At 40.4% G+C, this 27,850-nt stretch overlaps 1 protein-coding gene across 13 annotated transcripts in view; it reads right to left on the minus strand.

Moving 5' to 3' along the window:
- The window catches only part of Sox5 (SRY-box transcription factor 5), an 857,426-nt gene that overhangs the window by 270,277 nt on the left and 559,299 nt on the right, over positions 1–27,850 (minus strand). For all 13 annotated transcript variants that reach the window (XM_070011779.1, XM_070011777.1, XM_070011776.1 and 10 more), the window contains one exon: positions 8,804–9,014. In XM_070011779.1, coding sequence (XP_069867880.1) covers positions 8,804–9,014 — 211 coding nt within the window. The remainder of the gene's footprint in view (positions 1–8,803; positions 9,015–27,850) is intronic.

Consider the following 27,850-nt stretch of genomic DNA (forward strand, 5'->3'; position numbering starts at 1 on the left):
TTAGCTGTTGAAACTTAAACATTCTAACGGAGAGGAAATTGGTCCACGAATGAAATCCGAGGCTGGGTACAATGGCTCACAACTCCTGACCTTCCAGCTACTTGGGAGGCCAAATTTGGGAGGACCACAGTTCAAGGCCAACCTTGGCAAAGCGTTAGCAGGCCCTCCTCCCAGCCAACAGTCCCGGCGTGGTCTGTCTAGCTGCAGGAGCGGTGCAGCTTAACTAGGTATAGCATAATCCAGGTCTGAAGCCACACCTGGACAGAAATGTGAGTACTGTACTTGAAAAGGGAAAAAAAACAAATGAGAGAACAATCAGAGGTGAGAGGCCGTGGGTCTGGACCCAGGGGAAGAATGAAGGTCTGACAAGCACTTGGCACTGGCGAGAAAGACAACAGAAATCTGCTTCCATAAAGAGGCATAAAGAATTGATTTTAGCAGAGAACTGTAAAAGACCAGTTTATTAGTCAATATGCCAAAGGAATGCAGACACAGGCGTGATGATGGGTAATATTAAATTCCTAACTGGAATTAGTGATGTGAGTGGTGGGGAAGGATTTGGACTCTAGAGTAAGCTTGGCTTTGGTCTGGATGCTGACACTGACACTGGATACTCTGATGTATTTAATCATCGGTTTCCTCATCTGAAAAAAGAAAAAAGAGGGAACGCACATCAAGGCCCCAGTTAAGGTGATCACTTAGATCGGGGTGGCTGGCATGTGCAGCCCATAATGGAAGAGGTGCTGAAAGTTTAAATGCAATGTCTCATAGAAATTGCTAAGCAAGCCAGGCGCCGGTGGCTCACGCCTGTCGTCCTAACTACTCAGGAGGCTGAGATCTGAGGATTGTGGTTGGAGGCCAGCCAGGGCAGGAAAGTCCGTGAGACTCTGATCTCCAATAAACCACTCAGAAAACCAGAAGTGGCGCTGTGGCTCAAGTGGTAGAGTGCCAGCCTTGAGCTGAAGAGCTGAGGGACAGCGCCCAGGCCCAGGATTCAAGCCTCAAGAGTGACAAAAAAAAAAAGAAAAAAAATTTGCCAAGCCTGGTGATTAACACAGGAGATGCATAATAAAGGTGAACAATTTACATGTCATACATATGCCATATTTTATCTATTTTATACATCTTTCACTCTTACTTATGCCATGACTTGATAAAGGAATTATGGGTTCTGTGTTATACATTATATATTATGACACTCCATTTCCTGTCATTCTCAACCTGCTGAGTCTCATCAAAAGACACAAAACCCAAACAAAGCACACAATGGCCAAACGCAATGTAACTGAGCCGCGTAGGCCAGTTCTTTAAGACTATGAATTTACCGCACATTTTTTTTTTTAGCACTATGAATGAGTGACGTGACACAGGACAATAAAAACCTTTACCTCCAGAGTTTCTTGACAGACAAAAATTCTGATCGAGGTAAAAGAGGCCACAGAAACAATTCTGATAGAGTGAAGAAGATATAAACAAACATATACCATGACTTTTTTCTTCTTCTAATGTAACTTTGAAAGTATTTTAATTAATCACTTGTAAAAAAAAAATAGGCTAGCTGGAATAAAGGAGGGCTCTGGTTTCCTATGCAAATGGAAGTTTCTTTCTAACCATGTCACCTCAGTGACCTCCTTTTGTGTCTCCCCCCCCTCCCCATTCTCCTCTAACTTCTGAATTTCTGTTCCCTGGCTGTTGGCAGGGGTAAGGTTGGAAATAATACTGGTCTTTCTATTGAAATCTGCTTTCTCCCCCCCTCAATGGGAGAAAACCCAGGCATGAATGTGGTACCCTCATAATGATTTCGCTGGCGCTTAATGAAATTTTCATCACAACCTGCTGTTCATTTTAATGGCCTTTGAAAAACAATGGAAAAATAGCTCGAGGGAAGAAAGGCTGTGTCTGTGGCTTGTATTTGTGAGTTTACCATTTGTTCTATCCTCTCTCTCTCTCTCTCTCTCTCTCTCTCTCTCTCTCTCTCTCTCTCTGTTGGTGTTTTCTCCACAGAACTGTGACAAAGGTTAGTAGTTTTCACCTCCACAAGCTTTGCACTTGTCTGCTTACACTTATTCCTGAGGATTTTTCTTTTATGGAGTCTAGATGCATCTTGTTTGTTCCGTTCACCTTATCACTGTCTGGATGCCTGGATGATAGAAGGTTTCCTTCAGGTCCAAACCTATTTTTTGATTCGTGAGTTTTGAGGCAACCAAACTGGGAGACTTAATATCTCCCCAAGACAGTGAACTCATGAGTTCATCTCTGTGATTTAAAAACATAATGAAGTTCCTTCCGCATCATTCTCTATGATACAACCTTCTGTGTTGTTGCCGTCATCCCTTTTAAGTCTAGATTGATATTCTTATGTTACTCAAATACACAAGGTACTTCTTGATACGTGCCTTAATTGTTGCACAGATTTAGGTAAAAACACTTACAAGGGTAGATCCAATTTATCTACCAAGAGCATGGGCCTTTGGCACACCTTGTGTGTGCAAATATTCATGTATTTTTATGCTTCTATAAAACCTCAGTTTTGAAACTCAGACTTTTGTTTGGTCAGTTGTGGAGCTTGAACTAAGGGCCTGGGTGCTGTCTCTGAGCTTTTATGCTCAGGACTTGTGCTCTTTTATCTTGAGTCACAGCTCCACTGGATTATTATTATTATACAAGGATTATTTTTAGATATCAATAACAAAATTATTTAATAATGACTGATTCCTTAGCTGAACATTTAAAATACTTTTAGAAGGGAAAGTACAACAATGTAGATCATTGTGGGGATGCAATTAGTTCCATCTAATGTCTAGATGCAATGGTGATGTTTCCTTGTCTCTATCATTCTTGTTCTACCTCTGACTTTTTCTACCCGGGTAGGTGTCACTAGATAGTTCACATTCTCCCTAATTCCTAATGCTTCCGAATATCTTCTACTACTTCTTAAACTGAGAGGAATTGTCTCCTTCGCTATTTCCTTTTGTGATTTGTTCATTGGTATTACTTCCAAGTTAAGATTCTCTATATACATTTGGAAGTCAATGTAATACACTGGGAAAATATCAAGGTCATATACCAAGTCTCCATAAAGGTAATCTTCTGAAGATACTTTCTCTACAAACTTTGCAATAAAATACAGGAAAAAAAATGACACTTTCTACTACTTCACCCCGAATCCTGAATGCATATCAAGCAAGAATTAACAACAAATGTGTGAAGGAAGTATTTCCTAACTTTCTGACACCAATGGTGCACCCCTTTTCCAAAATTGTACGAAGACATTAAAACGAACAGTATATACCAGTATAATCTCATAATCACAGCTATAGATATCCTCAAAGAAATACGAGCAAGTCAAATGTAACAAAAACCTATCAGAAAAGAATACAAACCATGACCCAGTGGGATGTATTCCCAGGTTGCAGGCTGGTTTGATATTTGAAAATCATATTGCCTCAGTAGTGGGTATAACATTGCTATCAAATTCTAAAGCATCTATGAAAAGACTCTCAGAACACTAAGAATAGAGGGGAACTCTTTTGAACTACGTAATTATCTACAAAGAACCTGCTGCCAATATCATACTGAATCCTAACGATCAGATGCTCATCTCTTACCATCTCAGCAATATGTCCACTCTTACCATTCTTATTTAACACTCAAGTTCCAGCCTCATTAAAGAAGGAAAGGAAATAAAAAGCTGTACATCATGAAGAGAAATAATGAAATTCTTTTCAGAGGAAATGATTGTCCATGAGGGAAAAAAAATCTCATGGAATTGACAAAAACAATGCCATAGAGCAGACGGTGATTATTCAAAGGCCACAGATCGAAAGTTTTATTCATGGATGTCAACGGTATCGTGTCCAGCAACAATAAGCAACTGAGCCCAGGCCCGGAGTTTAAGCCCCACAATCGACAAAAGAAAATAATAATAATACAGAAAACATAAAAGCAAGCAATTTAGCTTGAAATTAAACATGTAATACCATTTATATTTATGTCTACATTTTATACTGAAACACTAGATATAAGTGTAACAAAAGACTTCTGAAGACCTATACTTGGAAAACTATGTAATAAATGTGGAGATACTTTATATTTTTGGATGTGAGAACTCTACATTTTCAAAATATCATTCTCTCTTCTCTCCCATCTCTGAACCTCATCCATACCCTCAAGTGATACAGTTTCATTTTTATATAATGTACATTGACTAGAACGAGTGATTCTATAGTTTAGAAGGAAAGAAAACAGACCAGGAAGAACCATCATGGTACTGAAGAAAAGGAACTAATAAAGGCAGCATGGTATTGACCAACAGAGCATCCATGAATCCACAAATCAGAATGAGGAGGAAAGAAATAAGTATACAGAAATATGGTCAACCAACTTTGGTCACATTAACAAATGCATTTCATTGAAGAAAGGATAAAAGATGGTATTTTCAATAAATGTTACAATGCCTTGATACCTGTAATCACACACACACACACACACACACACACACACACATACACACATACACACACACTGCAGTCATATAATTTGTTCGCTTTATAAAAGCTAATGTAACAAGGATGAGACGTAGTATGTGAAATGCAACATTAGAAGACTCCAGAAGATAAAATGAGAAAGAAAATACCAACTCAGTGACATTGGCTAGGTGATGAGTAGTTATATAGATCAAATGTATAATCGGTGCAAAATTGTTAAGTTGGGGCTGGGCAGGTGGCTCAGTGATACAGTGCTTGCCTTGCATGCATGAGGCCCTCGGTTTGATTTCTCAACACCACGTAAGCAGAAAAAGCTGAAAATGGCGCTGTGGCACAAGTGGTAGAGTGCTAGCCTTGAGCTGAAGAGCTGAGGGACAGCGCCCAGGCCCAGAGTTCAAGCCCCAAGACCCCCCCCCCACACACACATAAAATTGTTAAGTTAGGGTTTACTAAAAGTAACTGTGAAGAGAATGGGAACGTGAAGAAAGCATAGTCTTGCACAAAATGTTTGCAAATCGCCTTTCTGGAAGAAGACTCGTGTCCAAAATATATAAAGACCTCTTAAAATTCAACAAGAGAAAGAGTCAACAAAAGGGCAAAAAAAAACCCCACAGACCTAAAAGTATCCATATAGCAAGTGAGAAAACTAAACACTGCCTGTCGTTAGGAAATTGCACATTAAAGTATCACTGTACTATGAGCCCATTTCAATCAACAAAATTAAATAAATAAACCCAACAATATCAAATATCCACGAAGACATGAAGACGTAGGAACTTATCATTATTGACGGCCAGAGTGCAAAATCAAACACCTACAAAGGAGTATTTGGTAGTTTCTCATAAATCTCAAAAAAGAAAATATTTCTTCAAATTGCAGCAACCTATACCCAGATAGTCAAAGCACTCAGTTGCAAACTCAGGTCCACAGTAAACTCTTCTTTACATGAATAATAGTAACGTTATTCATAATAACCCCAAACTGGAAGCAACTAAGATATCCTTTGATATGTAAATGGATAAACAAACCCGGGTACATTCACACAATGCAGTATTATTCACTGGTTAAAAAAAAGACATGAGCCTACCAAGCCATGCAACAAACATAGCTAGAATGGAAATCTTTTCTGAAATGAAAAGAACCAGGACTTAGGGCAGAAATGACTATTTTTAGGACAAGAGTAAGAAATGTTGAAGGTAAGGTTTCAACATCGTATGATACTACAAAGACCATCAGAATGACCAGGGCTTGGTAAAACAGCATGCCGGGTACAAAGGAAGTATTCTGGAGTCCAACATAAATGACTGAAGATGTGCTTCATAAATGCTTGAATAAGTTAGGAAATGATGGAGAAGAGACCAGTCTCTTATTCCACCTAATCACACATAATCTACGTGGACATGCCCCTCTAAGTGAGTAGAATGTGATTTCCTAGTTCGAGAGGCTTTTCAAAAGTATGGTTTAGTTAGCTGAGTGCCGGTGGCTCCCGCCTGTCATCCCAGCTACTCAGGAGGCTGAGATCTGAGCATTGCGGTTCAAAGCCAGCCTGGGCAGGAACGTCCATGAGACTCTGATCTCCAATGAACCACTAGAAAACTGGAAGTGGAGCTGTGGCTCAAGTGGTAGAGTGCTCGCCTTGAGCTGAGGAGCTGAAGGACAGCGCCCAGGCCCAGAGTTCAAGCCCCGCAGCTGACTAAAAAAAAAAAAAAATGTATGGTGTGAAAAGGTGGTGGACACCCACTTTATGAGGCGAGTGTTGGATGAACACAACTTGAGCAGGTGACAGAATCTACAGGGGGAGACACATATCTGAACAACACTCCTCAAAACCCGATTCTTCACAAACAAGGAAAGGATGACCACCGCTAAGGTCCGTGCCCTGCCTATCTAAACAGACAAACAACTACACACACACACACACACACACACACACAAACACACACACACATACACACACACACACACACACACACACACACACACACACACACACACACAACCTTAGAAGAAAACATTCTATTTCCACCTTTAAGAAGCCATGATAGATGGAAGAGGTTGCATACACTTGAACGTGATTATACTCCTACAGCCATGGACTGAACTTATGGACTGGTAAGTACAGGAAGTACAATTTTATGTGTGGATGTACCAAGCACAATGAAATTTAGTTAAGAACATATGTGTAAGGAAAAGAAGTGGAAAGAAAAAGTCAGGGTCAGCTAACAAATGACATTGTCCAAAGGAACCTGTGGATATATGTAACTACAGCCAAATGTGATGTGTTAACATTAATGGCATCTGAAAAATGAAAGACCAAAAAAAAAAGTGTACTTGATAAAAACTCAAGAATTCTAAGTAGACTATCAATTTTGTGCCAATATTGGTTTTTTTTTTAAAGTAATGTATCATATGAATGTAAGATGTTAATAAAAAGAAACTTCCAAGGGGTTCATGCATGGGAATGCGGCATGATCTGCTTCATTTTCTGTAAGTCTAATGCCATTCGTAAGAATAAAAATCCATTAATTTAAGATCGCTAATGTATAAATAATAATAGTTAACCAGAACCACACTTAAAAAATGGAAGCCATTTTTCTTTCAAAATGGCATGTTAATGGCATGAGAACATACTAATATTCCATTGAGTGAAACAGAGGTTGAAAAATTAATGTTAAAAGAGAGAGCTAATCAAATTAACAGAATATGTAAAAATGAAATAAAAAAGAAATGTGTCATCATGTTAAAAGTCTTAAGGCTTGAAATTCAGGTGGTTCTTTTTCATTTTTATGCTTTAAAAATAATGATCAGGGCCTAGTGGTCAACATAAGGAAACGATTACTATGTATAAATGTGTCTATATGTGTATATATACGTGTCTTTATTTCCTTATTTATTATCTGGGTCTTCCTTTGAGCTCTGTTTTTATCTCCACAAGAATTGGAGAAGACATGAAATTTAAAAAATACCAAAAGTTGTGGGTTGGCATACTTATGTCTAAAATTGCTTCCAATAACAAGATCACGAGAACGGCATGAGTTTCATCCAGAAACAATTTATCACCCACTTCTAGCTCTGATTGGGACCCAGGAATAATTAATTATTACATGACTGTCACATGCACTGGTTAACTTATCTCTGTGTCAAATGTAGCTTATTTCTCCAGTGTCCTCGCGGATTAGAAAGGAGCCCAATGCCGTGATGTGTGGTATAGACCGGGTCTGGTTTGAGTGTACAGTATGTCTTGGTGTGGTGGGCTTGTTGTCAATTTCTGTGGAATGAAAGGTCTAGTCTGGTGTGGGAGACAGCAGTTTTGCTAGCACTGGCACGGGTTTGAAGAGCAGTAATTAAGCAAACATAGCATAATGAGTGACTGTCAAGTCTACCTAAACTTGCAAAAGTTACATTTGCTATTTTACTGGTTGCTTTGCTTTACCGTTAAAATAATCCTATATATATATTACTTCCAGGCTACCATCAGCAACTCCTAGATGGATTTAGAGCTGAAATCTTAACTCAAAAAGAAAGGAAGGAAGAAAAAAGGAAAAAAATAGAGATAGGAAAGAAAAGGAGAAGGAAGGAAGGAAAAATAAAGGAATTAAGGAAGGAGGGAAGGAAGGAAAGAAGATTCAATGGAAGGAAAGAGGAAGTAAGGAAAGAAGGAAGGAAGGATGAAAGAAAGGAAAAGAAAGACGAAGAAAGAGAGAAGAAGGAAGGATGAAAGAAAGAACAGAGAGAAGGAAAGAAAAAAGAAAGGAAGGAAGGAAGGAAGGAAGGAAGGAAGGAAGAAAGGAAGGAAGGAAGGAAGGAAGAAAATTTCCTCACTTCAACAAATGGGCAGTTTATCATACAGTTAGAAAATCACTAGTTTTTAAAGTAGGTCTGGCCACATTCATCTTAGACTACACAAGAAACACACCTAACCGGGAAGGTAGAATATGATGTATTAATGTATAAAGGTTGTAAACCTAAAATAAAATCCTAAAATGGTCTTTGAGATGCCAAAAAAAAATGACCCGAGATGAAATGACTAGAAATAGGATATCGCTAGCTTTCAGTCTGGACTCTGTTGTCCTGTCTTGTTATTGAACCTTGACGTCTCTTTCACTCAGAATTCCTTGGTGTGTAAAAAAATCCGGATTGAAAATCACAACGGAGACTTGTTCTGTGGTATATGAAATAGCTCTTCCTAGCACTGTTTCTATTCTCTTCACTTGACAAGAGACGCGTACACCAGAAAGAGCGAGACAGCAGCTGAATGCAAACTATTAAGCTCGGGAGGTGGCCCCGGACTCTGTTTCCCTTCGTCCACCATTTACCTTCTGGCTCGTTTTTGATGAGTTCTTCCATTTTCCTCTGCTTCAATGTGTCTACCACATCCGCTAAGCTACCCTTGCGCCGTTCAGGGGTCCCCAGGGCGGCACTAGGCAGGGGCTCCCCACTTTGTCGCCCACCTTCTTCTGCCTTCTGGGGTGAGGTAGATGAGTTGTGTGCCGTAAATGAAGACATAACTTTATTGCCATCAACTTCCTGTAACAGAAAGCAGAGGAGACAGAGAAGATTGGTGGTGTAAAATCTACTCACTTGGCTTACTCAGCCGACCACACACACACACACACACACACACACACACACACACACACACACACACACACACACACACACACACACACACACACACACACACACACACAGATTAGAACATAGAAATGAAGGAAAAAAATCAGAAAGGCTCCCATCTGTCATCCTAGCCCCTCAGGAGGTTTAGTTCTAAGGATCGCAGTTCAAAGCCTGCCCGGACAAGAAAGCCTGTGAGACTCTTGTGTCCAATTAACCAACTAAAAGCCAGAAGGGGAAATGTGACTCAAGTGGTAGAGTGCTAGCCTTGAGCACAAAAGCTCAGGGACAGTGCTCCAATACTGAGTTCAAGCCCCACGATCAGCACATACACACGTGTGTATGCACGCACACACACGCACGCATACACACACACGCATGCACACAAAGAAGCTGACTGCAGGCTAGCATTAAAGTCAGTGATCAGTTCATAGGACACAGTCATTTCATGTTTCTACTTTTAAAAGTCACAGACTTTACTCTGAGCATCATAGTTGTCAGTATTAAATTTCCTCATGACATTTCAACATCCCTTAGATTTCAATGTTCATTCATTTGGTTTTGTTTTAATAATGTACACTCATAAAACTGCATCTTTTTAGAATGTTAAAATGTTATTGTCATGATCTTTAAGTCCTTGCACAAAGTGATTTCAAACCACCATGGCTGTTTCTGAACGCAATGTCAGGATTCCCTCATTCTCCTCCATCTCTCCCCCTCCCCCACCTCTCCCCAAATCTACTTATTTTTAAATGAAGAAGTTTTCATTTTATGGAGTTGCCTCTTCTCTTGTGCTGGCACTGGGACTAGAACTCTGGGCCCTGTGTTCTCAATTGGCTTTTCCACTCATTGCGTGGTGCTCGGTGGCTACAGTGCAAACGTCAGCTCCTGCGTTCTGAGGGTTCTGAGCTTCACGGCTTTACCTGCCATGGCTGGCTGGATTCTCGGCACTCAGTTGTAACAGGAGTGAGCCCCTGGTGCAAGCTCTTGTTTCTAGCACCCTAACTGAAGGAGGGTCCTCCCTTAGCCAGCTCCGTCCTCTCAAGGGAGCTCTTTCTCCCCTCTGATGCGTTTTGCTGCTGTGGCCCAGGACTGGGGCTTGAGCACAGGGCCTGAGCATTGGTCCTGAGCTTTTGTGCTCAAGGCTAGTTAGTGCTCTACCACTTGAGCCTCAGCTCCACTTTTAACTTTTTGGTGGTTCACTGGAGGTAAGAGACTCATGGACTTTCCTGCCAAGGCTAGCTTAGAACCACGATCCTCCTATTTCATTGAGCCCAGGAGTCAGGATTACATGTCTGTGCACCTGCAGTCCTTAGACACTTTTAAGAAAGCCACAGCCACACAGGAGATCCTGAGATCAGACAAGAGTTTTGTAAGTTCACTTGTGTCAGGCTGAACAGTCTTCTCCTCTCATTCCTTATTTGGAATTTTTCTGAAAATACTCCAGATTGTTGTTTTCTTGTTTCACTTAAAATCTTACTTGTGCTATGGAATAGTTTCATAATTTTTTCTTGTTGTATGTACACATGCTCATTAGATCTAAAATTTAGTATATCTTGTCTTGTATCATTATTTCCCAAATGCCCGAATATCTATTACAACTTTTCAGTGTGTATAACATTTGGAGTAAATTTTGTATAAAAGATAATCATTTATTTTCAGGTGAAATGGAAATGATAAAGAACATTTAGTTTGCTTATTTAAAAGTTTTTGCTCTTACCTCCTACACAGCGCTGTTCTTAATCATAAAGCTGCATCCTAAGAATCTTGAGTCTTACACTAAGTATATTTCTGATTTTTATAGCATTCCAAGTGTCCATAAAGACAGATTTGAGTGAGAGCATATTTAACATTCAGCATAACAGATTATACCTGTTTACACATTCATTCTTCTCCCTACTTAAGATATTTAAGAGGATCTTTTGATTCCAGAAAAATGACAGATCATATTGAGGTTTTTCTTTTTTATAAGGTTCATGCTAATATTTTTTAACTAGCTTAAAAACGTACAAAGACACTTAGCTAAAACTGTCATTCTAATTTTCTTAAAAATAGATGAAAAGCAGAGTTGTCAACACAAATAAAACATGTGAGGATGATTTATGATTTTGCATTAGTGGAAATTAAGAAGCGCAGGGGAGTCACAAATCCAAAGTGAGTTCTCCTGATACAGCTGACGCGTGTGAAGAAAGCAAAAGTAAAAAGATGTGTGCGATAGAATCTTCTAGAATGCAACTCCTTCATGGTTGTAAGTGGTTGCAAACCATCCCACAAGGCTTGCATATCTTACAAACATTATGGTGTGCCTCGGATGGTAAAATACCTTGCCTGAATATTCTATATATGATTTAGTTTCTAATAACACTTAGGTTTAGAAAAACAATGCCCAAAGTGGAATAATTACCAGCTCTGCGGGTGAAGTGAATGCACACTTCTGGAGTTATTTAAAACCCATTCATAGCATAAATGAACACATTAACACACACACACACACACACACACACACACACACACAGAGTCACAACTAAAAGGAGCAGTCACAACTTAATTCAGTAAACTAATCAGAATGTTCTTAGGAATGGACCGTAATTCACAGGAGGTACATTTCATGTGCAATATAGAACAGAGAAAAATCTCTGTATTGAATTTCTACACAATGATTCCCATCTCTCTCTGGGGCCCGACTTAGAAATTCCTCAACACCAGCTTCTCTGCGGAGATTTCTGTTTGTGCCCTACGTATATCTTGAAAAGGGGCAAACATTTAAAACCAAGAGTTCTTCATAGTTGCAATTAACACACGTCTCTCTCTATAACGTATTATCCCTGGAGTGTATGCCACCAAAATTAATCTGTAACTAGATTAATTAATCTGAAATTAATTAATTAATTTAATTAATCTGCAAATACTTCCACAGGTAGTCTGAACTCAGTTTCCACTGGGCAGATTCTCCAGTAAAGGCCTAGTGCTCTTTCCTGGGATTAACTTTGTCCTACAGGAACCAATCATCCTATGCTCTTTTGCCTGCACACAAAATCCAAAGAAGCAGCCACCCCAAGCCTGCGTGGATCCCGTCGGTCATTTTGGTGGTTCTCCTTGGCTGCGTTGATCCTTCTTAATTTTTTTATCATCTTTAAGTAGATGTACAAAGGAGTTGCCATTTAACAGTGGATAATGAATACCACGCAGCTTGATCGATGTTACCCTCTTTCGACATTCACACCCATCCTTCCCTTACCCACCACCTTCTTCCTCTTCTCCATTTTGCTGGACATACATTGGATTCTTTTGAGGCAAGTCTCACCAGCTCAATAAGCATCAAGATTTGGGTAGGAGCTCACAAGAACGGCGATGAGGACTTCTGAAGTCTAATGACTAAAGAAGATCCTAAACTTCCTGGAGGAAGTTGATATGATTACCATATTAGCATTCTTATTATTGTTACTGCTATATCCTGATTAGCATATTATTATTACAACTGCCTTGGTGGGGCTGGAGCAAGTTTTACTTCATCTTGTCCCATCTGCCACCTTTTTAACAAGAGAAAAAGGAAAAAAGGCACCTAACTAATCTAGCCTCAATAAAGCATGATTTTTTGTTGTTGTTGTAACACACCCAAAAAAGTGTATTCTTCTTTAATTCATTGTGAACTCAACACCTTGGTGTGAGCGCTTGGAGAGAAATGTTATGTAGAACTTAATCTCCTTTGCACAAAGAATCGACTGCAGACAACTCAGCCAGATACACCTCTTTATTATTCAAGTGACATTATCACCCCTGCCTTTTCTCCTTAATTTCTTTGTTGTTGGTGGTGGTGGTAGTGGTCCTGGGGCTTGAACTCTGGGCCTGGGCGCTGTCCCTCAGCTCCAGCTCAAGGCTAATGCTCTACCAGGTGAGCCACAGTGCCACTTCCGATTTCCTGGTAGTTAATTAGATATAAGAGTCTCATGGACTTTTCCTGCCTAGGCTGGCTTTGAACCGAGATCCTCAGATCTCAGCCTCCTGAGTAGCTGGGATGACAGGCGGGAGCTACCAGCTATTTAATTTCTTAATTATCCTGCTTACTTCTTGATTCTAGGGTCTTAAATGTAATACTTAACATAAAAACATTAAATTTAATTTTTCATTTACCAGTCAGTAATAAGAATGCTTGCTAAGTGTATTGAATCCTTGGGTGTCAGACATTGTTCAAAGTGTCTCCCATACAATAAGTTTAATTAATCTTTGTGGCAAAGCAAATTACGATTTCCATTTCATAGTTACAGAAACTGACGCGCAGCAAAAGAGGTGAATGTCTGAACTACATGCATAACAAAAGGCCAGGTATCAAATTAACTGTAACCTATTGGGCTTTAGGTCCTTTTTGTTTTAAACATTAGAGCTACCTTTGCCCCTTATTAAAAAAAAAAAAACAGGAGAGAGAGAGAGAGAGTGAGAGAGAGAGAGAGTGGGCGGGTGGGAAAGAAGAGAGAAAAGGATGGAGGAGGAAAGGAGAGAAAAGAAAAGAAGAAAGTTAGGAAGCAAAGAAAGCAGGAAAGAGGAAGGGGAGGGGAAGGAATTCAGATGGGAGGGAATGGGAGGAGAGGGGAAAAAGGGAAGGGGAAGGAAGAGGAGGGTAACTGATGGAAAAAGAGAGAAAGTCAGAGATGAGGAGGGAAGGAGAGAGAGACTGGGCTGGATGGAAGTTAGGAAGACAGGAAGTTAAGAAAGAAAGAGGAAGGGAAAGGGAGAGGAGGAGAGGGAAGAGGAGGAAATGGCTGAGGTAGTCCATGCGGATCATTTCCACAACCCCTCCTCAATGTGGGTCCCTGAACGAATCTCTGGCAAACCTGGAAATATCTCACCCAGTTCTGTCAGCCCTGCCCTCTGACGGCCTCAATCAGACACCAAGGGGCGGAGGCCACCCCTGCGCGCGATCGTGCCTGCTGACAGCGGCCTTCGCTAGGAGACGAATGTCCACGCAAGGCTGAGATCCACTGGCACCGAACCCGGGAGAGGATCACCAGCTGGACTGGCAAAGAGGGTAGTAAGAAGGAGCTGGAAGACCGGTTAAAGAGCAGTTAAAGCAGTGAGGGTCGGGGTCCGGTACATGCTGGGCACAAATGACATATTAAGCTATCTTTTTCGAATAGGTCTACTGGTCTACTGAGTGTGTGTGTGTGTGTGTGTGTGTGTGTGTGTGTGTGTGTGTGTGTGTGTGTGTGTGTGTGTGTGTGTGTGTGTGTGTGTGTGTGTGTGTGTGTGTGTTACTAGGTCTACTGGTCTACTGAGTGTGTGTGTGTGTGTGTGTGTGTGTGTGTGTGTGTGTGTTACTGGTCCTGGGGCTTGAACTCAGGGCCTTGGTTCTGTCTCTGATTTTTTTTTTCCCCCTCAAGGCTAGTGCTCTACTACCTAAGACACACACCTCCACTTCTGGCTGTTTTTGCCAGCTACTTGGAGATCAGAGTCTCGTGGACTTTCCTGCCTGGCCTGGCTTAGAACCTCCATCTTCACATCTTAGTTGCCTGGCTAGTCTGCTGATTTCTTAGTAACAGTTACAGATTGGAGGCTCTGAGATTTCTTATCAAAACCTTATTATAGGACTTGGTTGTATTTAGGACTGCATCAAAAACTTGGTTTGAATTTGTTTAGTTTGATCTCATTCATAAAATGAAAATAAGGCAGTGATAGTATGAATTCCTTTTTTATTTGTTGTTGTTTTCTTGAAAATAAAATCAGGATTGTAATTACCACCTCATTTAATTCCAGTAACTAAAGCTGAAATTTCAGGGCAGATTTTCTGATTATCAATAGGAGATGCTCCAAATAGGAAAGACAGTTTAGAAAAATATCTTTATTTCCCTGCAGACACTAGAGGAGAAGCGTGTATTTTTTTCCACCCTAATACTCCTTCAGAAACACATTTACTAAGAATCTCAGAAATGCTGTGTTCAAGAGTAAAATGTATGTTTTCATGTGCTCTCAAAAGCACTTAATAAGCAAAAGTGGCATTTAGAGAATTGCTAATACATTAACTAATAGAACCTGCAAAAACAAAGAACATTTTGTGCTGTGACAGGCTCGTTATCTTTCTGCTGCTGATTTGTGGGTTGTGTCTTACTCAGGATTAAACAGCTAGCAAACACACTTTAAGACAGCTGACGGTGTCATCCCAGAGCGCTCAAAGGTCGCCCGGAAGATGTTCCTAAACAAAAATCAGACGGCACATCGAAACAGTTCCACTGAACATTTATCATCTGCAACAAACTTAGCATGCATTGCAACTAGCCCACTGATTATGTACAACTCTTTTCTCGTTTCCTTAGGCCACCTCGAAAATATCTTTGCTGGGGTTGTTGGTAAACATGAATAAAAAACCTATTCACTTTGTGTGTCAGAAGGAAGAAATAGGGCCTAACACATCCTGTTCTCATCTGTATAGATGCCAGCGTTCGCTAGCTGGATAAACACACTGAGACAAGCGAAATCATTTCTCTATAGTGCACGGAGGGGCTAGTGTCTTATGTAGATGGCTTAGGAAGGTGTTTGCTAGCATTGCTCATGACTGCACATGGACTAAAAGAGTTAGTAAGGAGGAAACAGACTGCAGTCCCCGCCTCCAGGCAGAGAGGGAGGAAGGCCGTGTGCACGCGGGACTGTGCACTCAGGACTGGGGGGGGGGGGGATCAGGGGAGGGGAGAGGAACGCTCGCTCTTAAATCCAGACTCTTAATATCTGTCTGTCATTCAGACAACTGGAGGCAAAAGTGCTTGATTCTCTGAAGTTCAGTTTCCTCATCCAAAGCAGTGGAAGAGCAAGAAGGAACTAATTTACACCTGTATTTCAGCGAGTTTCATATAGATATATATATGTAAATATATGCAATACACATATAGATTAGCTCATATATGTATAAGTAATTAATACATGTATGTGAATTAATTTGTATGCAAATAATACGTGTATATGTATAATTTATATACAAGAATTAGTTATTTAGTTTTATATATAGCTATATCTATATTATAACTACATATTTACATACTAGTATATGCAATATATCATATACATAAGATATATTATATATACTATCAGATACTATATAATATATATGCTTTATGTGATATATGCCTATATAATATAGACAAAATATAACTAGATATTTTATTATTAACATATATGTTATTTGTATACAACTCTACATATGGTTTTATATATCCTGTAGCTTTATGTATAATAGAAGTGTATAGAGTTACCAATATATAACTACATATGCATATAGTATATACTACACATACTATATAGTATATACTATATATAATATGCTATATATAGTATATACTACATATACTATATACGTCTATAGTATGTCTACATATATAGTATACGTATACTATATACATATACTATAGATGTATATAGTATATGTACTATATACATATATGCTATATGTATACACTATATACATACATACTATATATATATACTATACATATATACTATATACTATACATAGTATGTATACATAATATGTATATATTCTATATACATATACATATAAGTATATACTATATATGGTATATATGCATATATATGTGTGTATATATGTATATAGCATACACTATAAATATATATACTGTATACTATATATATGGTACATACTATATACAAGTTTTGATGTCTGGAATATAACATTGCTAAGGAATACATCAGGACTAAAAGACAGTGATACTAGTTCATTGGCGCAGTGTTTTTCTCTCATTCGCGTGGGAAGCATGTTGGGGCTGGGTGGACGCTCCGTGAAGGAGTGTCTGCATACCCTGGTCAGGTTCGCAGCCCACCCAAGAATGCTGGAATACTTGTGTAATGACACAAGGTAGTTCACCTCTTTGTGCCTCAGTTTCCCCATTAGCCAAATGGTGGTCATGCGATGTGTGCGCCGTTAAGACTTGTGAGCTAAGATAGGAGGCGTCACTTGAGTAGGGATTACGTAAGTTAATGGATGTGTCACAAGGTCTCACACATGACAACCAGGTTAGACAAGAGAAATAGAATTTTTTTTTAAAGCAAGTGTGTTTGAGGCATCATGTGTGGGTACGGCGATGCGCACAACACAGGAGATATAAAACAAAATAAAGCAGGGAAAGCGGGGAAGAAAAATATCAGCAAGAGAGAAACTCTCTCCCACCACCTAGAACTAGACAAGCAGACACAAGTGTTTTCAAAGTACTCTCTAGCAAAAGCAAACTGCATGCCAGGGAAGCACATTTTTTTATAGAAATTAAAAAATTTGAATATGGCTCATGTATAATGAGAAACAAACATAAAAACTTGTTCAGGAAGAAAACTATCCCCCCACCATGTCGGGCGATATTAAAGCACCTTTATTTCCGTTGTATACCCAATTTTCAAATTTCACAGTTTCATGGTTCTCTACAAAGTGATAACTCCGGGAAATGATCAAAGAGAGGACGCCCAATTACTACACATTACAGAATAAAACTTTTAAAAGTCAAGTCTGAGGGGAAAAAAAGGGAAAGCAACCAAGACGAATGTGTTAGTTTTCATGAATGCATGACACCAGTTACTGTGCTGGATTTCTACCTCTCACGCAGTCCTTTTTTGTGAGTAGGTGCATTAATTCCTGAGGCCATTAGATTTGCTTTCAAACAAATCCTGAGGTGTTTTTAAGTGATCATTACAGCAGTGGCTGCAGGAAAGGTAGAAAACACATTTTCCAACCTTGCTTTTCTTCTCTCCTTTCTGACCTAGTATCACCACGAATGAATCCTATGTTTACAACATGAAGTTGATCTACTGTTATGCATTTAATCTAATTCTATCCTCCTGTTAGAAAGATGTTAAGGATTTATTTTTCTTTACCAATTGAGCCTTTCAGTTAGTCTTTATGGCTCTTTTTCATGAACTACCATGAAACAAGGATTTCAGGTACAAATCTTTAGTTCACCTCTCAGAGTACTGATCAGGCCATCAGTATCTTCTTACCAATTTCTGAACTAGCTAGATTACATATTTGTTCTATAAAGCTGAATATTCTGAGCCTACTCACAGAACATATGAAAGCCAATTACAGCACACACACACACACACACACACACACACACACACAAAGATGAAGGTATGCTTTATGTAAAACATTACATTTCTACAAAGATGATCTTCAGAGTTTACTCAAGCAGTGCTATATACAGAATTTGTTATTTTTACTCTTATGGTTTTAGAGGTTAAAAAAAAAAGAATTCCAAACCGTTAGCCTTTCTCCTAGCTGAACACACAAAATCTGTTTAAGTTCACTAATATTTCAGTAAACACACACACACACACACACACACACATCATAAAATTCAACTGCCACCTGGGGAGCTATTAATGGCAGGGTCCTAAATATTTTATGGACATTATCTTTCTTATAATTCTCTGAAATATTTCATAATGAATGCTCTTCCTAGTTCACATGTGAGGAAATTAATGTTTCTACCAGTAATTTACCCAGAGTAATGATAGAAAATGAAAAAGTAGAGAATTAAGCCAAGTTCCAATTCTAAAATCCCTGCCTGTCATCATTGGGCTAGCCGGTCTCCTTCAGCAAATTCACAGACTACGAGAGTTGACAATGGAAGAGGCATTCAAATATACACCAAACACAAAAGTCAAGCTCCTGGGGCTCACGTCTGTCATCCGAGCTACTCAAGAGGCTAAGACCTGAGGAGCACTGTTCAAAGCCAGCCCGGGCAGTAGAGACTCTTATAACCAATTAACTATTCGTTTGAGCTATGGCTCAAAAGGTAGAGCCCTATACTTGAATAAAAATGCTCAGGGGCATTGCCCAGGCCATGGGTTCAAGCCCTAGGACCAGCACACACACACACACACACACACACACACACACACACACACACACACACACACACACACACACACACACACACACACACACACACACACACTATAGCCATATTTAAAGCTATATCTATATAAATATACACACATACATATGTAAACATAAGCATATACATATATAAACATAATTAATAATCATAACTACTATAAGTGCCAATGTGTAGAGCCACCAATAAGAAGTAAAGAAATGCAAGACTTCAGAGAAGACTGGGCACCAAAAAAGATGGACGCCTACCTTACCACAACTCAAAATCACTACTTTGAGATTGCTCATTTGATACACTCTCTGTACCACGAAGACCAGCCCTACCTCTGATCACTCCTCATCTACCCCGATATGCACGTTCAATAAATACCAATTGAATCAATTCACTTATTCGATCTTTGTGTAGAGTCTTCTGAAATCATTAGATGGGAGATCATAGTCTCACTACGGCAACTGTATAGTGAACACACACACACACAATACTGTATAGGGGGAAGGAAGTGGTTTAACCCAGGAAATGGTGAAGAATCAATAACATAAATAACATAGGAGGGCCATTTCATCAAGGGTCATGAAAGTCAGGAAGCTTGCGTCTGGCCTGACGGGCAATTGACAACGATTGTGGATTCTGTATGAGCAACGGTATGAATGGAGCTTGGTAGGAAGATTCGTCGAGCACTGGCATGGAGCGTCAATCGTGGAGGAGAAAATCAGAAGCCAGGTCTGCACTGAATAGGAAGCTGCTCCCATGACACGTGCATGACGTAAATAAATAAATAAGTAACCCAAACCTCCCCGTGGATTCAAACAGTCACCAGCGAGTAGCGGGAGCCAGGGAGAAGCGTTTATCCTCACGGAGAGATCTTGCAAACCTCCCAAACATACATCTTTCTGCTCACATGCCACTGTGCAGGCTCATTTCCCTCTGATTCACTGCATACTGAACTCAGAGACGCTTAACTTCTCTGGGGACAGGGAGGGGAAGAAGGAATTATAAGCAAATAAAGAGTAATAGTCTCTTGAAAGGCACCTAAATGTACAATAGGAAATGACAGTGTACATGGGAGATTTCGTGTCACCTGTGTTTAACTGTGGACACGCGAGAGGAGGCCCACAGACAGGGGCTTCCTGTAACTCTTCTGGACTGTTTGAACTTGTTGTTGTTGTCTCAGTGAGTGTTCCTCTTCTATCACTTGGGAAAGAATATTATTCAAAGCAAATCCAATCTTTGGGAGCAGTCTGAAGAAAAGCCAATATAGAATTAGATGCAGGGATTTAAAAAAAGCCAGCCTGGTTCTTGTTTGGGATGTTGACGATGGTAATTCCGGCTTGCTAAAAGGAATGGTTACCAAGGCTGGGCAGGTGGCTCAGGGGTAGAGCGCTTGCCTTGCATGCATGAGGCCCTGGGTTCGATTCCTCAGCACCACTAAGCAGAAAACGCCGGGAGTGGTGCTGTGGTTCAAGTGGTAGAGTGCCCGCCTTGAGCTGAAGAGCTGAGGGACAGCACCCAGGCCCAGAGTTCAGGTCCCACGACTGACAAAAACAATAAAGGAATGGTTACTGGGAGTGGGGTGGGGACCCAGGGAAGAGAGCGAGAGACAAATGAAGGGTGGGCAAGTGATGTAGAACGCAGCCAGGGATTCGCTGTACACGCCCCCAAAGGAAGAAAACGAAGGGGGGGCGTGGGTTGTGGGGGCGAGCGTTGAACGGGTAGCACTGATCAAAACGCTTTGTATTCACAGACTGCTTTGTTTCGTGGCGCCTTCTTTGTACAACTATTTAAAGACATTTTTGAGATAACATAATTAAAAAGAGCAGTTAGAAAACATCACAAGCACAACCTTTTTTTTTTTTTTTTTTTGCCAGTCCTGGCCTTGAACTCAGGGCCTGGGCGCGGCCATTGAGCTGCTTTTGCTCAAGGCTAGCGCTCCACCACTTGGGCCACAGTCCACTTCCGGCTTTTTCTGTGGTTATGGCACTGAGGAATCGAACCCAGGCTTCATGCATGCAAGGTGAGCACTCTAGCACTGAGCCATATTCCTAGCCCACCCTACCTCAAGTATAAAACAAAAAATCCATTTTACTCTATTAGGTTATAATTTGACCTTTAGCCCTGACCTCCGACCCTACTATTACAATTAACAGGCAGCAAATGAAGTCTTTCAGGAGATTCAGATGACGACCTTGTATTTGCGTACATAGATGCAACTAGAAATGCAGGAGGGATGTGTGAGCAAGGGCTACCAAGTGGTGTCTTGGGAACGGGCACTGGCAGCTCACACCTGTAATCCCAGGTACTCGGGAGACTGAGGTTTGAGGATCATAGGGTGGAGGCAGCCTGAGCAGAAAAGCAGATGAGGCCTTTAACTCACCAGCAAAAACCTGGAGGAAGTAGAGCTGTTGCTCAAGGGGTAGAGAGTCAGCCTTGAGTAAAAATGCTAAGGGAGAGTGTCATGGCCCAGAGTTTCAGCCCCAGTACTGACACAGACAGACAGACAGACAGACAGACAGACACATGTATGCATACATACAGACATACAGACATATATACATACATATAGCTCTCTCTCTCTTTCTCTTTCTATATATTCCATTTTAACGCATGAACTCAAATAACCAAACCCTTATCGCATTGGTTTAAAACACTCAGTGGCAAGCAGGTAGTATCTTTATACTTCCTACACATGAGGTCCAGTGTAAAACTTTGCAAGTTTATTGCTGTTTCTAATTAGATTTTTCAAATAGGAAAGAGGTCTTGTAAAGCAAAATGTATATATGAGAATAATAACAAACACCTGGACAGTAAGCAAAACCATGGCAGAATGGAAGAGGAGAAGGCTTCACCAACAAAAAACAAAAGTGAGAATACAAGACAATCGTTATTCCAGAAAGCAAGACTACAATGTGCCTAAAAGAGAGCAACACCGTGAATCCCAGCGATGGTAGTATAAGCTCTCTTCCAAAGCCTCTGGCAAACAGTCAAAAGATCTGAAGGTATGACTCAGGTTGTAGAGTACTTGGCACAAGGTCAGTGTGCAAACTATAGTGCTAATATGGAGGAAGGAAGGAAGGGAGGGAGGGAGGGAGGAAGGAAGGAGGGAAGGAGGGAAGAGGGAAGAAGGGAAGGAGGGAAGAAGGGAGGGAAGGAAGGAAGGAAGGAAAGGAAGGAAGGAAGGAAGGAGGGAGGGAGGGAGGGAGGGAGGGAGGGAGGGAGGGAGGGAAGGAGGGAAGGAGGGAAGGAGGGAAGGAAGGAAGGAAAGGAGGGAGGGAGGGAGGGAAGGAAGGAGGGAGGGAGGGAAGGAAGGAGGGAAGGAGGGAAGGAGGGAAGGAAAGGAGGGAGGAAGGAAGGAAGGAAAGGAGGGAGGGAGGAAGGAAAGGAGGGAGGGAGGGAAGGAGGGAGGTTAAAATAAAGACAAAAACTACTAAAACCATTTTCCTCATTTAATTTAGAAGCTCAGCCAAGGCTGTTTTGTGTTTTGATTTTTGGTGTTCTATTTTCAGCCCTCTATCTACCTATCTTGGCACACATATGTTAGAATAGGAGAAAGAATGAGCTTTACCAACACATAGAGCAATTGGAGTAACACATAAAATCCCAGCGCTTGGGAGGCTGAGGTAGGGAGCTATTAAGGTCAGGGTCAGTCTAGCCTACACAGCGAGACTCTGTCTCAAAAGAAAATAAACAGAAGATGGGTGCGGGTGGCTCACGCCTGTCACTCTAGTGACTCAGGAGGCTGAGATCTGAGGATCTCCATTCAAAGCCAGCCTAGGCAGGAAAGTCTGTGAGACTCTGATCTTCAATAAACCACCAGAAAACCAGAAGTGGAGCTGTGGTTCAAGTGGTAGAGCACTTGCCTTGAGTGAAAGATCTCAGGGACAGCGCCCAGGCCCTGAGTTCAAGCCCCACAACCAACAAACAAAAAAAAAGGAAAAGAACATATAAAGAGAAAACTTTGCTGAGTTGGGGGGTGCGATCTCAGATATACATACAAAATAATATGTTCCCTTGCATACTAAATTACTGGATGGATGTAGAGATATAGAGATATATAAAGTTTCACTAAATCCTATGATGTGTAATTTGAAGGTAAATAATGGTAGATTTTAGGCCAACATCACTGGATCTTTCTAATGGTCTAGAATGGCCCTGACTTGGTGCTCACGAATCTACAAAGCTGTCAATCCAAAATAAATGAAGGCATTTATTTTTAATATACTCTTCCCATCCAGTAAGTATATAGGTTTTATTTGTGCTATTAAGCGACATTGTGTGAGTAATGGAGCTCCGTTTAAATAGTCGTTTTCATGAAGGCTGACACTGATTAAGACCGACTCTCAGGGTGGGAACGCAGCAGATCCTGCTCTGAGAGGATTCTCCCACACAGGTGTCCTACAGACGTACATTCATTACACTTAGCAACATCAAACAGGGAAAATAATTAAAAAGCTCCTATTGAGCACCTAGAGACCTTGAACTGAGACAGGGGGCGAAGACAAAGACGGACAATTTGGTGATAAGAGTCACACTCTATCTCGGTAATTAATATTTTTGTACAGGACATTTTTGGTTTGGCTATTATTTTCTTTCTATAACCTCAATTCTAATCCAAGCATACACTATACACACATATATATTCATCTGAATGAATATACATGGATATATAATATATATATAATGAATATACATATATATTCATTAAAGGGAAATAAAAGGCATGTCTTTAGTTAAGATGTTTCCATTCACAGAGACTCCACATTTAAAAAAAATTAAATTGCCTGAATAAATTCAATTATCTCGAGAAGCCAAGGAAATCACATGCAAATGACATTATATGCAGAGGTCATTCTGACAGCTTCATGTTTATTTTTATTGTTCCAGGCAGTGGAAGGGAGAGGTTGTCAAAAATGTAACCTCTCTTCCTTTTTTTTTTTTTTTTTTTGAAAAAGGCCCCTCCCTACCCTCCATGTCTCTGTCGTTGAAAACTGCACAAACAAGAATCTTGAGAGAAGAAATCAATCTACTCCTGAAGTCAGGAAATGGCTCCGATTCACTCCAACTTGGGGCAAGCAGGAAAATTAACTGTGCATACCTTGAAGAGGTTTTCCTCTACCAACAGTAAAAGAATATCACCTCATGTGACTCAGAATCTGCCAGTATTGTTTCAGACGATGGGAGATGGCTGATAAAAATATACATGACATTCTACACGAAATGATCCTCGCCTATGCTTTTCCTGCTACTTTCTGTGATCTGCCCTGGAAATGCAATGCGCCCTATAGGATCACATCACCTCTGGCTTTATCTGTTCTGTTTTGACTTTGGCTTTGTTCTTTCCAGATGACAATAAATAAATAAAGGGAGAAGATTTCGGCTAACTCTGACTGAAAATCTTTGGCTTTCTCGACTGAATTTCTGTGCTACCTGTGTTCCTTTGAAGCCTGCATGTATCGAGTCAATGTGGCATATGTTTGTATTTTCTTGCCAATTCCAAACTCATTCATTCAAATCACTCACTGTAGGCCAAATTCTTATTCAATTCCATACAGCCACTGGTTTTCCTGGAATTGAAAGGCAGCTTTGTGCATGGAAATTGGGCAGTCAATAGCGGGATTGTGCCTGGAAGAATTCTCTTCCAGTGGAAAGGATAAGAATTTGACCACAGGATTTCATACGTGTGGCAGGATGGAGGTCAAAATGACCTGAATGATAAAGTTTTCAATGCTCACCCTTAGGTGTAAATTCCAAACCCTGACAATTGGAGTGATTGTGGATTTTTTCCCTCCATTTCACTCAGTCTACATGGATATTTTCCCCTCTTTTTGTGGCCAGATTATATATTTATATATTTAGGCTTGGTCCTAATGGGTGAGCCTCTTTGCTTCTCTATATATTTGCATGACAGTGTACTCTGACATAATTAACCTCTGATTTAGTTTGGAAATTGAGTATGTGTTCGGAGCAAAATAATAAAAAGCAATATTTATGAAACATATTAATGTGCCAGTCACTATCTGGGTTTTTAGAAAGTAATTTCTTTTATCCCTTCCACCAGACCTCTGATCCAGGAAATGCTAGCAGTACTTTTACACATATTGAAACCGAGTTTAAATTGTGGCCTTAAGTTAAATAACAAATCATTTGAACCCACATCTCTCTGATTCCTTCTAATGGGCTTTTAACCACGATGCCCTGCGAATTCTCATCAGCCTGAAACATCTGATTGTTCTAATTTTACTAACCTTAATCTAATTTTCTAGAAAAAGTTTCCATTAACCCTATATGTGTTCTCTCTCGAAGCCCAGATGGTGTTTCCAGCATTTCAGCTTGTTTCTTTCAATGGACTGTACGAATATTCACTGTTTCATTCTACTTTAATTCCTGACATTTTTACCTGTCCATTTCCATGACTTCTCCTCCCAACAGAAATTTAAGCCATTGTGCGAATCTCCCGATTATTATTTTTGACATGTCTCCAGCTCCAAACCTTACGACACACATACCAATCAAATTTTCTACAAAATGTGTTTATTTGAGTTGTAAATTAAAAAACAAACTACATCCTGGATAGAATCAAGTAATTCAATGGTCAAATCCAGTGCTTTTCCTGACTTCTTCTAATTATCTGAGACTCATGAGCAGCATATTTCTTGGCTTTCTGAAGTTCTACCGAGACTCAACTGCCTGTTTTATCCCTTAGAGTCCTCAATGGAAACCGTCCTGTCTTCCTAATTTCTTTCTCTGAGGAAAGCGGACTTGATGTGTTATTGAAAATTGTCCCACGGCCTCCACCGGGCTTTCTGGAGAATTCGCAACCTCCAATGGGTTTCAGGCAAACTTGTTGATTTTATTCTTCCCTCCTCTCAATGACAATGTCCAAAGGGCCCTTGTCCCTTCCCTGGAACTGACAAGTTTTGAAACTGTGTCTGGGTTTGCATCCTTGGGTTTATACTTTCTCAGTAAATATCGGTTTGGACAAATGACAGTTCAGGTATCATCTCCAAGCTGGAAATATTCACATTCTCTCTCTCTCTCTCTCCTCTCTCTCTCTCTCTCTCTCTCTCTCTCTCTCTCTCTCTCTCGTGTGTGTGTGTGTGTGTGTGTGTGTGTGTGTGTGTGTGTCTGTCTGTCTGTCTGTCTGTCTGTCTGTCTGTCTCTCTGTCTGCCAGGGAAGTTTCAATCAATCACGTACTTCCAAAAGCCATCTAAGTGAACTTCAAAGTGAACGTAGATAACTGCGGACCCAGGACTCTCTATATTTAATATCTGCCATTGCTTGGGGATTATTTTTCACCTTAAAGTGGCACATTTTCCCAGTTAGATAGGTGTGAAATAAAAGTCGCTACTTTTGATCTCAGGCAAGTCTCTTATCCGAGCTGAACTTTAATTGTCCTATCTTAAAACAAGAATTGTGGATCTAATGCCACATGATGAGTACGGAGGGAAATACAACAGTGAAACCCTTTGTTCGATCAATTAATGCTATTAGAAGAATACACAAAAGATACATTTGGTACTTAGGTATTAGTATTAGGTATTGGGTATTTAGGTATTAGCCACATTCAGCCTACTTCATCCATAGTTCAGTGGCAGCCAATAGTAGAAATCCTGACTTTGTCTTACTTCAAATTTAGATAGATTTATATGTTGTTGGTTGTTCTTGTTTTTACAAGAATGATGGGAATTTACGTTACCACACAGCACTCTGTTTGGATCAGGCCCTACTTTCTCGAGGAGTTGTGCTGCTATCGAGACATGCCAGAAACTTCCCTTAGTTCATCAGTCAGAAAACCGTTGCTCTTCCCCTACAAACTCCCATCACAGATCCTGTGTCCTTCCACGGGTCACACTCACCATACTATTGCCACAGGCTCCACTAGGATGTGGAATGTGTCCACGTGTCCACAGGATGCGAGTGCAAATTTTCCATGTTAATAGTGAATATATATATATTTAATTTTTAATTTTAATTTTTGGCAGACTTGGGGCTAGAACTCAGGGCCTGGGCGCTGTCCTTGAGCTTCTTTTGCTCAAGACTGGTGCTCTACCCTTTGAGCCACAGCTCCACTTCCGGTTTTCTGGTGGTTCACTGGAGATGAGAGTCTCACAGATTTTCCTGCCAGGTCTGGCTTTGAACCGTGATCCTCTTATCTCAGCCTCTTGAGTATCTGGGATGACAGGCGTGAACCCCCCGTGCCCGGCTGATAGTGAATATATTTTATATATACCATTTTCTCTTAACATGTTAGAACAGAGGCTGGGGATACTGGGGTTTCAACAGACTAAAGTAAGAAAACGGGCATCGGAATGAAAAGAGGCTGGGAAGGAGAATGGCAATAAAATAAAACAAGTCAAAAGCAAGTTGAACTGTTGCTGCTCATTCAGAAAGCATCTGAAATGCTGAGAAATGGCGTCAAAGCCTAGAAGGGAGACTACACACACTTTCTAAATGTTCCCTTGCCTTTATAAACCTAGACGTCCTTCAGAAGCACAGCACAGGTCTCCACGAGAGCTAACTGTACCCACTTCTCCTTCAAGCAAGAAAGCTGGGGAAAATACAAATCGTAGGAGGGAATGAGAATTAAAAGACGATCTTGAATTAAGGGCATGTATTTTAAATGAAAACTATCACTTGACATAAGACCCTGAATGAGTATCTTTTCAAACAAAAAATAACAGGATATTTCAAACTTCTCAGAATCTACCAGATAATTAATTCATTAAGGACAGTCATTTCGTCCCATTGAGCCAAAGTATATACATCAATGCAGCAGTAAGGCATAACACAGCCATTGTGTCTACTGGAATACAGTCAGAGCCTTCTAACCATAATGCACAATAACGAATCCACCTACTTTCTGCTTT

The sequence above is a fragment of the Dipodomys merriami genome, unplaced genomic scaffold (assembly GCF_024711535.1).
Source record: "Dipodomys merriami isolate MVZ:Mamm:240054 unplaced genomic scaffold, mDipMer1.0.p SCAF_84, whole genome shotgun sequence".
NCBI lineage: Eukaryota > Metazoa > Chordata > Mammalia > Rodentia > Heteromyidae > Dipodomys > Dipodomys merriami.